This window comes from Salminus brasiliensis, chromosome 1 (genome assembly GCF_030463535.1).
Source record: "Salminus brasiliensis chromosome 1, fSalBra1.hap2, whole genome shotgun sequence".
Classification (NCBI taxonomy): domain Eukaryota; kingdom Metazoa; phylum Chordata; class Actinopteri; order Characiformes; family Bryconidae; genus Salminus; species Salminus brasiliensis.
The window spans coordinates 96,368,017-96,380,432 of NC_132878.1; the positions used below are offsets into that span (position 1 = coordinate 96,368,017).

At 35.2% G+C, this 12,416-nt stretch overlaps 1 protein-coding gene across 3 annotated transcripts; it reads left to right on the forward strand.

Moving 5' to 3' along the window:
* The first annotated feature begins 619 nt into the window (after nt 1–619).
* On the forward strand, nt 620–8,681 carry rbm24b (RNA binding motif protein 24b). Of its 3 annotated transcripts, XM_072659733.1 has the most exons (5): nt 620–787; nt 2,346–2,469; nt 3,580–3,634; nt 3,853–3,912; nt 8,333–8,681. In XM_072659733.1, the coding sequence occupies exons 1-5, from the start codon at nt 620–622 to the stop codon at nt 8,679–8,681; spliced, it is 756 nt and encodes a 251-aa protein (XP_072515834.1). The 3 variants fall into 3 exon arrangements, with proteins under 3 accessions (XP_072515834.1, XP_072515833.1, XP_072515836.1); XM_072659732.1 differs by lacking the exon at nt 3,853–3,912 and having other exon boundaries at nt 620–840; nt 2,303–2,469; XM_072659735.1 differs by lacking the exon at nt 3,853–3,912.
* The last annotated feature ends 3,735 nt before the right edge of the window (nt 8,682–12,416 follow it).

Genomic DNA, 12,416 nt, shown 5'->3' on the forward strand with positions numbered 1-12,416 from the left:
CTAATAAAGTGGCCAGAGAGTGGAAGCACAAGGTAGGTGTTTCTAATAAAGTGGCCAATAAGTGGAAGCACGTGGTAGGTGTTTCTAATAAAGTGGCCAATAAGTGGAAGCACGTGGTAGGGGTTTCTAATAAAGTGGCCAATAAGTGGAAGCACAAGGTAGGTGTTTCTAATAAAGTGGCCAGAGAGTGGAAGCACAAGGTAGGTGTTTCTAATAAAGTGGCCAGAAGGGAAAGAACAAGGTAGGTGTTTCTAATAAAGTGGCCAGTGAGTGGAAGCACACTGTAGGTGTTTCTAATAAAGTGGCCAGTGACAGAGTAGAGTCATGTTACAGGCGCCGGGGTGCTGTTTGGGGGCGGGGCTTATCAGAAAATGGGCGGGGCTTTCAGAACTTTTGGCAGCAGAGCCAAACTGTCAAAGCAGACGAGAAGTTCAGCAGGACGAGCCTGAACCCTCAGCCCCCGCTCACAGCTGCTCCTGTCCTGCTCTCCTGCTCTCCTGCTCTCCTGCTGTCCTGCTCTCCTGACCGCTGCGGTCACCCAGATTCGGGCTAAACCCGGGGTTCAGCTCTAGCTCTTGCTTGGCTGGAGGTCTGCAGGCCCTGTGGCCTCAGTGTGAGGATGCACTCCAGCCAGAAGGACACAACCTTCACCAAGATCTTCGTCGGAGGCCTGCCCTACCACACCACTGACTCCAGCCTCAGGAAGTATTTCGAGGTGTTCGGGGACATTGATGAGGCAGTGGTCATCACGGACAGACAGACGGGGAAGTCCAGGGGCTATGGGTTTGTAAGTAGAGTTTTACTGCGAGCTTTACTGACCCTCTCCATTACTGCCGGCCAGTGCAGTCCAACACGAGGCTGAGGAGTGGCCTTCTTACTTATTTACATATTAATTTATTTACATATTTATTTACTTATTTACATATTAATTTATTTACTTATTTACATATTAACTTATTTACATATTTATTTACTTATTTACAGATTAACTTATTTACATATTTATTTACTTATTTACAGATTAACTTATTTACATATTTATTTACATATTAACTTACTTACTTACATATTTATTTACATATTAACTTATTTACATATGTATTTACTTATTTACATATTAACTTACATATTTATTTACATATTAACTTACATATTTATTTACTTATTTACATATTTACTTACTTACATATTTATTTACATATTAACTTACATATTTATTTACTTATTTACATATTAACTTACTTACATATTTATTTACTTATTTGCATATTAACTTATTTACATATTTATTTACTCATTTACATAGTAACTTACTCATTTACATATTTATTTACATATTAACTTACTTACATATTTATTTACATATTAACTTACTTACATATTTATTTACATATTAACTTACATATTTATTTACTTATTTACATATTAACTTACTTACTTACATATTTATTTACATATTTATTTACATATTAACTTACTTACATATTTATTTACATATTAACTTACATATTTATTTACTTATTTACATATTAACTTATTTACATATGTATTAACTTATTTACATATTTATTGACTTATTTACATATTTATTACGTATTTACATATTTATTACATTATTACATTTACTTACTTATTTACTTAGTAATGTACATATTTATTTACTTCTTTAAATGTTAACTTACTTATTTACATGCTTACTTATTTATTTACATATTTACTTACTTTCTTTACAAATGTACTTATTCATTTGCATATTTATTTACTTATTAACATGTTTACTTATTTATTTACATATTTACTTACTTATTTACATATTTAATTACTTATTTATTTGTATATACACTTACTGACTTTGTTTATTTGTCTGTTTGTTTGTGTGCACTTACTTTGTTTATTTACTTCCTTGTGTATTTTGTTACTCATTTACCTGTTTGTGTAATTATTTCTTTCCATATTTTTACATTTATTGAATTTCTTATGTATTTATTCATTTGTTTTATTTTATTTTTTTTTACCTTGATTTGTTTATGGACTTAGTTTGTGTGAATTTGTGTGAATACTGAATTTCTTTACCTATTTGTTGATGTACTATTGACTTGTTTACATTATAGAATTTATAGAAAAGTAAATGTATTTAATTATATTTTACTTTTTAATTTTTATCTAGTAAATTATTGATTTATTAACTAATATAATTTAAATTCATTATTTACTTATATAATGACTTATTTACTTCTAGACTGTTTCAGCTGGTAGAGCAGGACCTGACGTGTCTTAGACTCTGACTCTGTCCTTCCTTTAGTAAAAGCTGCAGATTTAGAGCTCTGTCCTGTTTATGTGATCAGGTGACCATGGCTGACCGACCGGCTGCAGAGAGAGCCTGTAAGGACCCCAACCCCATCATAGACGGCAGAAAGGCTAACGTTAACCTGGCCTACCTGGGGGCAAAGCCACGGATATTACAGCCAGGTATGATCCGTCCTCCTGGGCTGCTTGAAGAAGCTGGTCCTGCAGGGGAGTGTAGAGTGGCCTGGACCCGTCCTGCAGACCCGTACGCTAGTGCTCCCGTGGTTATTAGGGGTTAGTGGGGTTACGATTAGGGTTAGCGGAGAAAGGCTGGGTTAAGATTTTGTACGATTAGGGTTAGGATTGGGATTAGGGTTAGTAGGATTGGGATTAGGGGATTAGGGTTAGTAGAGTTAGGGTTAGTAGGATTGGGATTAGGGTTAGTAGAGGTAGTGTTAGTAGGATTGGGATTAGGGTTAGTAGAGGTAGGGTTAGTAGGATTAGGATTAGGGTTAGTAGGATTGGGATTAGGGTTAGTAGAGTTAGGGTTAGTAGGATTGGGATTAGGGTTAGTAGAGTTAGGGTTAGTAGGACTGGGATTAGGGTTAGTAGGATTGGGATTAGGGTAGTAGAGTTAGGGTTAGTAGGATTGGGATTAGGGTTAGTAGGATTGGGATTAGGGTAGTAGAGTTAGGGTTAGTAGGATTGGGATTAGGGTTAGTAGAGTTAGGATTAGTAGGATTGGGATTAGGGTTAGTAGAGTTAGGATTAGTAGGATTGGGATTAGGGTTAGTAGGATTGGGATTAGAGTTAGTAGAGTTAGGGTTAGTAGGATTGGGATTAGGGTTAGTAGAGTTAGGGTTAGTAGGATTGGGATTAGGGTTAGTAGGATTGGGATTAGGGTTAGTAGAGTTAGGGTTAGTAGGATTGGGATTAGGGTTAGTAGGATTGGGATTAGGGTTAGTAGAGTTAGGGTTAGTAGGATTGGGATTAGGGTTAGTAGAGTTAGGGTTAGTAGGACTGGGATTAGGGTTAGTAGGATTGGGATTAGGGTTAGTAGAGTTAGGGTTAGTAGGACTGGGATTAGGGTTAGTAGGATTGGGATTAGGGTTAGTAGAGTTAGGGTTAGTAGGATTGGGATTAGGGTTAGTAGAGTTAGGGTTAGTAGGACTGGGATTAGGGTTAGTAGGATTGGGATTAGGGTTAGTAGAGTTAGGGTTAATAGAATATAGTAAAACTCTATTTGTGTGTGTGTGTGTGTGTGTGTGTGTGTGTGTGTCTATGCTTTCCCAGGTTTCTCATTTGGCGTCCCTCAGATACATCCAGCATTTCTCCAAAGGTCTTATGGGTAAACAGCCTTTACCATTCCACTTACTGTATTTGGGCATATAGAGTGTGTAAGCAGCCCACTTCGATTAGCTAGTAGTGAATGAAGTCTTCTACAGTATCTCGTAATGCAGTTCTGATAGTGTACCTGTGTGTGTGTGTGTGTGTGTGTGTGTGTGTGTGTGTGTGTGTGTGCACTTCTTATTTAATTGCATGTAATTTTCTTCTTTCCTCTTGTAGAGATAGCGATGATGATCAAACCCCGCTACAGTGCCCTTCCCCTTTCCGCCAGCTCATGAGGTGCGTGTTTTGTGTGTGTGTGTGTGTGTGTGTGTGTGTGTGTGTGTGTGTGTGTGTGTCTTCCCTCTGTGTGTCTACTGTCTTGTTTCCATCACTCTTTAACCCCAGTGTTCTGGTTGGGGTGAATGTTTGCGGCAGCGTCGTCCGTGTTCTTCAGTACAAACCCAGCAGAAGAGAAGAGCAGAACCAGTCACTGTGCAGAGATGAGATGACAATCTCAATAAACAATAAATACTGATATCAAAACATCAAATACATCTAAATAAAGAGATCAATAAATGCTGATTAATATAAGTATGGATGGTTTCTTAACAAAAATAAGTAAATAAATATGCATACATTAAAAAAATTAATAAATATAAATAGAGAAAATAACTGCTGCTCTCAAAATACATAAATAGAATTCTAAATCTAAAGTAGTACACATGGATAGCTTTTTAGAAAATAATTACTGATTAAAATAAATAAAGGCTGATAAATATGGATGAGACTCACAAAATAAACAAAAAAACTGAACTCTAAATAAATACATAAAAGTAAATTCTGGTATATGAATAAATATAGATGCCTGAAATACTAACATCTAAATAAATAAATAAATAAATAGCTAATTCTGAAATGTAAATAAATACAGTTAGAATCTAAGAAAAAATAAATAATGGTATCAAAATAAATAAATAGATTTAAGTCAATTCTGGTATATGAATAAATATAAATGGCACTTAAATACTGATATCAAAATAAATAAATATATATATATATATATATATATATATATATATATATATATATATATATATTTTATATCCGTATTTATTTATATAACAGAATTAAATATATATTTATTTATTTATTTTGATATCAGTATTTAAGTGCCATTTATATTTATTCATATACCAGAATTGACTTAAATCTATTTATTTATTTTGATATATATATATATATATATATATATATATATATATATATATAAATTCTGCTATATAAATAAATATAAAAACGGCTTAGAAAATAAATACGTATTTCATAATAAATCATTAGAAAAAATAAATTCTGGTATATTAATAAATTTATAAATATATATATAGAAACATTAAATTCTGTTAAATAAATAAACATAAATGAAAATACTGTAAAACCAAATTGGATAGTTTCTTAGAATGTAAATCTAAAGAAATGTAGAGGAGTGGACAGTCAGCTCTGGCTGAATAAATCATAATGTATTGCTTTTTTTAATCAATCAATCAATCAATCAAATAAATCAATAGATATTTAAGTGAATAATTGCTGGAATATCAGTAGAGAGTTCTACCAGTGTTGAGTTTATTTGTAGGTAAACGATGTTGTTTGTGAGGAGCTGAGAGTGGACTGATCCAGGCTGAAGCTGTGTGAGGGGTGGAGGCTGGGTAAACTCTCCACCCGTAATCAGAACCTCCACAGTGCTTCAGCTGCTGCCCTCATCACACAGCCAGAGCAGACCGGGAGCCGGCCTCGCAGACAAAAGAGTGTGTGTTGAGAGTGTGTGTTAAGAGTGTACGTCGAGAGTGTGTGAGGGCAGCTGTGTCTCTGAGGGGGCTCAGACCCGGCCTTGCAGAGTGACAGGTGGGCAGGAGGCTGCAGGACTCTCAGAGCTGCTTTATTTAGATCTGAACTTTAAACACTGTTCGGGTCAGCCTGGAGAGAACCACACACACACACACACACACACACACACACACACACACCAGCATTTACACACTTTAGTTTTAGTTGGGGTTTTTTTTAAGTTAATTCAATTAATTAAATAGAATTTTTTAAATAATTATTTAGAGCTTCATACTGGATATTAATGTTATTAGAGCTTCATACTGGATATTAATATTATTAGAGCTTCATACTGGATATTAGTGTTATTAGAGCTTCATACTGGATATTAATGTTATTAGAGCTTCATACTGGATATTAATGTTATTAGAGCTTCATACTGGATATTAATGCTATTAGAGCTTCATACTGGATATTAATGTTATTAGAGCTTCATACTGGATATTAATACTATTAGAACTTCATACTGGATATTAATGTTATTAGAGCTTCATACTGGATATTAATGTTATTAGAACTTCATACTGGATATTAATGTTATTAGAGCATCATACTGGATATTAATGCTATTAGAGCGTCATACTGGATATTAATGCTATTAGAGCTTCATACTGGATATTAATGCTATTAGAGCGTCATACTGGATATTAATGCTATTAGAGCTTCATACTGGATATTAATGTTATTAGAGCTTTATGCTGGATATTAATGTTATTAGAGCTTCATGCTGGATATTAATGATATTAGAGCTTCATACTGGATATTAATGTTATTAGAGCTTCATGCTGGATATTAATGCTATTAGAACTTCACAATGGATATTAATGCTATTAGAACTTCATACTGGATATTAATGTTATTAGAACTTCATACTGGATATTAATACTATTAGAACTTCATACTGGATATTAATGTTATTAGAGCTTCATACTGGATATTAATGTTATTAGAGCGTCATACTGGATATTAATGCTATTAGAGCGTCATACTGGATATTAATGCTATTAGAGCTTCATACTGGATATTAATGTTATTAGAGCTTCATGCTGGATATTAATGTTATTAGAGCTTCATGCTGGATATTAATGATATTAGAGCTTCATACTGGATATTAATGTTATTAGAGCTTCATGCTGGATATTAATGCTATTAGAACTTCATACTGGATATTAATGCTATTAGAGCGTCACAATGGATATTAATGCTATTAGAACTTCATACTGGATATTAATGTTATTAGAACTTCATACTGGATATTAATGCTATTAGAACTTCATACTGGATATTAATGTTATTAGAACTTCATACTGGATATTAATACTATTAGAACTTCATACTGGATATTAATGTTATTAGAACTTCATACTGGATATTAATACTATTAGAACTTCATACTGGATATTAATGTTATTAGAGCTTCATACTGGATATTAATGTTATGAGAGCTTCATACTGGATATTAATGCTATTAGAGCTTCATACTGGATATTAATGTTATTAGAACTTCATACTGGATATTAATGTTAATAGAGCTTCATACTGGATATTAATGCTATTAGAGCTTCATACTGGATATTAATGTTATTAGAACTTCATACTGGATATTAATACTATTAGAACTTCATACTGGATATTAATGTTAATAGAGCTTCATACTGGATATTAATGCTATTAGAGCTTCATACTGGATATTAATGTTATTAGAACTTCATACTGGATATTAATACTATTAGAACTTCATACTGGATATTAATGTTATTAGAGCTTCATACTGGATATTAATGTTATTAGAACTTCATACTGGATATTAATACTATTAGAACTTCATACTGGATATTAATGTTATTAGAGCTTCATACTGGATATTAATGTTATTAGAGCTCCATACTGGATATTAATACTATTAGAACTTCATACTGGATATTAATGCTATTAGAGCTTCATACTGGATATTAATGTTATTAGAACCTGTATATTGTTAAAGTGGTTCTATATGACTGAACAGCAGCTGCCGGCAGTCGTGCAGGAGTGTGTGGAGTATTTATAACTGTGGAATGCACAGACAGGGATTTGAGTTTCTGTTCTTGCACGTTAAGAGTTTAACCCCTCGTTCCCCATGACCAGAGAACATACATGATGATCAGCAGACGTTAGGCTGTTTGTTTGTTTGTTGTTGGTGTTATGATTAAAACAGGTATTCTAAAATACACTACATGGACAAAAGTATTGGGACACCTGCTAATTCACTGTTTCTTCTAAAATGAAGGGGATTAAAAAGAGTTTCTCCTGCTTTTGTTGGAGTAACTTTCTCTCTAGAGAAATAGACTTCCTACTAGATTTTGGAGGAGGAGCATTGCTGTGAGGATTTGATTGCATTCAGCAACATGAGCATTAGTGAGGTCAGGATGTCGGACGATCATTATCTACAATTCCCCAACTCATCCCAAAAGTACTGGATGGGGCTCCACCACCATCATTCCAGAGAACACAGTTCTTCCGCTGCTCCACAGCTACTCAATGCTGGGGGGCTTTACACCCCTCTAGCCCACGCCTGGCATTAAACAGCATGGTGCCGATAGCGTCATGCATATCTTCTCCAGAGAGTCCTATTCTATTGGCAATACTTCTTCTCTACAGGGACTAGACAAGCTGTGTGTGTGCATTTGCACATCTGTATCAGCAATGGGTGCAGCTTAAAGTAGATGCAAGTAAATGCATTCATTAGAATGTCCACAAACATTTGGACACGTAGTGTATATTACAAGGTATTTTTGATGCTGTGCTCCAGTGAAATGTGTGTTTCTGACCTATATTGACCTGACCTTTTTTCTCCCAGGATTCCCACTCATTATGTGTACCCTCAGGCCTTCGTCCAGCCCAGTGTGGTCATCCCTCATGTCCAGCCTTCAGCTGCGTCCACTCCCACCGCTGCCGCCGCCGCCGCCGCTTCTGCCACTGCCTCCCCATTTCTGGACTACACCAGCTCTTCTTATGCCCAGTATTCCTCTGCCTACGACCAGTACCCATACGCCGCTTCTCCGGCTGCAGGGTACCTGACTACGGCCGGCTACAGCTACGTCCAGCAGCCTTTAGCTTCACCCGCGCCAGCGGCGGCGGCAGCAGCGGCGGCTGCTGCTTTTAGCCAGTACCAACCCCAACAGCTACAGACTGACCGCATGCAGTGATGCAGTGAGGGGGGGTGGTCAGTTCTAGTGCACATTATGGAAGAGACCCACCCACCAAGTCATGTTTGGTGTCTGTAGTTTTACACTGAAGCTCCGAGGCTAATGCAGCTGATAGTTACGAGAGCTCACACTACGCCGATTAGCATCACACACTCTCCTCAAACTGTGGGAGAAGCTCAGTGATCTCTAATAGACTGTGTTAGATGTGGTTTCTGACCCTGTAGGACTCTTGTCTGTTATCTAGAACCTGGACTGAAGCTAGCGAGTAAGCAAGTCTATTAGAGATCATTTCCACCAAATTTTACAATTATCTGCATCATTCAGTGGTTACGGTGTTGACACGGTAATTCAGGGTGGGTTTGGTGTGAAATACTCGGTTCTAGATAACCCCCCCCCCTCCCCCCCCCAGTCAGAGCTGGAGTTCTACTACAGTGGAGGTGAAGGGAAGCAGACGTCTGAAGCTCTAATAATAAAAGCTCCTCACAGAAAGTTCTTCACCTAATGGTGATGAAGACGCTGCCTGATGCCTGAGACACGGTTCTACCAGAGTTCTGAGAAGAGTTCGGCTCTAGAACCTGCTTTTAGAACCAGATCATTAAAATGGTGGAGGGATACATGCTGCAGGGTGTAGTGCAGCTACAGAAAGTAGTCCCTAAAGAGAACTGGATTAGCTCAGATTCTCTACTCAATATTTTACCATCATCATCATCATCATCATCATCATCTTCATCATCATTCCATATAAAACTCAGAAGACTCGTGTTGTAGCTGCACTGGTGGGTTTGGATAGGAGATACATTATGGGCTGTATCTGTGTTGTTGTAGTCATGGTGACCGACGCCTGCTTCCATTCACCTCCACTGTACAGAGATCAGAGTGGGTCAGTTTCTCTACAGTGAAGCAGAACTATACCAAATAATGCTTAACGGCCTTTAACCTCATCTCAATGGTTCAGACTCATGTTTTTATTATATTTCAAGACATATTACAATATTTCTATAGTTATAGTTCTATAACCACAATATATCTTTAGACGGGCAAAAAGAACTGTTGATAGACTCACTGTCTATCAGCGTCACTGCTGTGCTGAGAACGGACCACCAGCCCAATAATAATAATAATACCTGGAGAGCAGCAGCCCTGGGGGTCAAGAACTGACCAGTGATGGATGTGGGTGCAGGAGGCTGATAAACTGTGTAGTAACAGACGGACGGACTACAGAGCTAGAATCCCCTCTGAAAGAATTCAAACACCTTTTTTATTATTATTATTTTTATTTTGCTTTACGGTCAAGATGGTCAAACGGTCAAAACGGTCAAAAGCTTTTACTTCCTGATATTTCTATCTTGGTGTGTGTTTAAATAAATAAATAAATAAATACATAAATAAAGCTACAGCTTTTGTTTGAGCCCATCTATGAGCAAAAATACTGGAAATTGACTGACAGGTGTCAGAACTGTTAGAACTGAGTGATTGGTCAGTAAACCATGACCATGACTATAGAAAAAACATGGACGCCTTGGGGGTCTCCCCCCTTCCCTTCTACAGAAGCGAAGCCAAAACAGAGTTTGCAACACAGAAAAGACCAGAGGCGGAGCCAGACGCATCACCTACTCATTCGGTAGCCCTGCCCCCTTCTCCCAGACCAGGCCTTAGTGTCTCAGACCGCCTTCACTGAGCTTCCAGCGCATAAGCAGAGCGGATTTCCCCCTGAATTCCCAGTTTATTCGGTAAGTGGAATATTTCGGCGGTACAAAGGCAGCTCAGGTGACTCAGCCCAGGACATCTAATGGTGATGAAGACGCTGCCTGATGCCTGAGACACGGTTCTACCAGAGTTCTGGCAACATCGGGACTCTTGCAGATTCTGCCGAACTTTGAGGCAGGGGTGGACGGAGCCAACCCTCATCAGCAGCCAGCAATATTAGCTGGCTAACAACTAATTAGCTAGATCACACTGGGCATTACACGCTAGCGGCAGACATACAGTCATAAGACAACAGTACATTTATTTATGTATATAAATATATACTGTAATAGACGGTGATGCTGGGAAATACCAACTGTACCACCAACTGCACCCGAACAGCCAAGGAAGTGGGAAACTCACAAGTTTACGAGATTTGAGGTCCATGAATCCTTTCACTCTGTCTGTTTATTAATGCAGTTATTACTCCTGGATGTTACACTGTAACGCTTAGCTGACTAATATTAACTCATTTCATTTCTCAGTGTCTGTGGAGGCCGTGATGTTGTTGTTTTGAAATATAGAAAAATCCCAGCCAGTGACAGGGCTGATTTTTTTGAGAATCAGTAGATTTGGCCCACTACTTTTTATATAAATAATAAAAATAATAAATAACAATAATAAAGGATAAATAGAATAAATAAAGCAGGGTGAGTGCCCCAGTTCAAGCACCCAAACAGAGTGAAGTTAAATTTGCTAGTTAACCATCCGATATATACAAACTTCCAACTCCAACACATTTATTAATATTATTATTATTATTATTATTATTATTATTATTATTATTATTATGTCCTAACCAGGGACAGACATTTATTTAAAATATTTCAATATTTAAAATGCAAACGTCATATTGCTCAGCAAATAAATACATCTCCTGCCCCCTGCTGGATTATCTGTGCACTGCATGCACCCAGGCAATATATACAGCTTTCTTAAGGGCAACTCAAATTAAACATTAAACATTTTTGTGTTGTTTATATTCTTTATGTTTTGCTTAGTTACAACAAACACTTGAGTACATCATTTAAAATGCATAAATGGCTTTTATTTTGAAAAACTAAAATAAACAACACAAAAATGTTTAATGTTTAATTTGAGTTGCCCTTAAGAAAGCTGTATATATTGCCTGGGTGCATGCAGTGCACAGATAATCCAGCAGGGGGCAGGAGATGTATTTATTTGCAGAGCAATATGACGTTTGCATTTTAAATATTGAAATATTTTAAATAAATGTCTGTCCCTGGTTAGGACATAATAATAATAATAATAATAATAATAATAATAATAATATTTACACGTTGTATTCATGACTTTTATTAATATTCTTTATGTTTTGCTTAGTTACAACAAACACTTGAATACATCATTTAAAATGCATAAATGGCTTTTATTTTGAAAAACAAAAATAATAATAAGTATAATAAATAATAAAAGAAAGTATAATAAATAATAAATAATAAGTATAATAAATAATTTAAAAAGTATAATAAATAATAGTATAATAAATAATAAATAATAAGTATAATAAATAATAAAAAAAGTATAATAAATAATAGTATAATAAATAATAAATAATAAGTATAATAAATAATAAAAACGTATAATAAATAATAGTATAATAAATAATAAATAATAAGTATAATAAATAATAAAAAAAGTATAATAAATAATAGTATAATAAATAATAAATAATAAGTATAATAAATAATAAAAACGTATAATAAATAATAGTATAATAAATAATAAGTATAATAAATAATAAAAAAAGTATAATAAATAATAGTATAATAAATAATAAGTATAATAAATAATAACAAATAATAAATAATAAGTCATGAATACAACGCGTGAATATTATTATTATTATTATTAATAATATTTTAATAATTCAAATAAACACAAATTAACATAGAAATGGACATTTCTGTGAGTTATTTGATGGTTCAGACTTCACAGTGTTATGAAATAGTGAGCAGGGACTGTGGC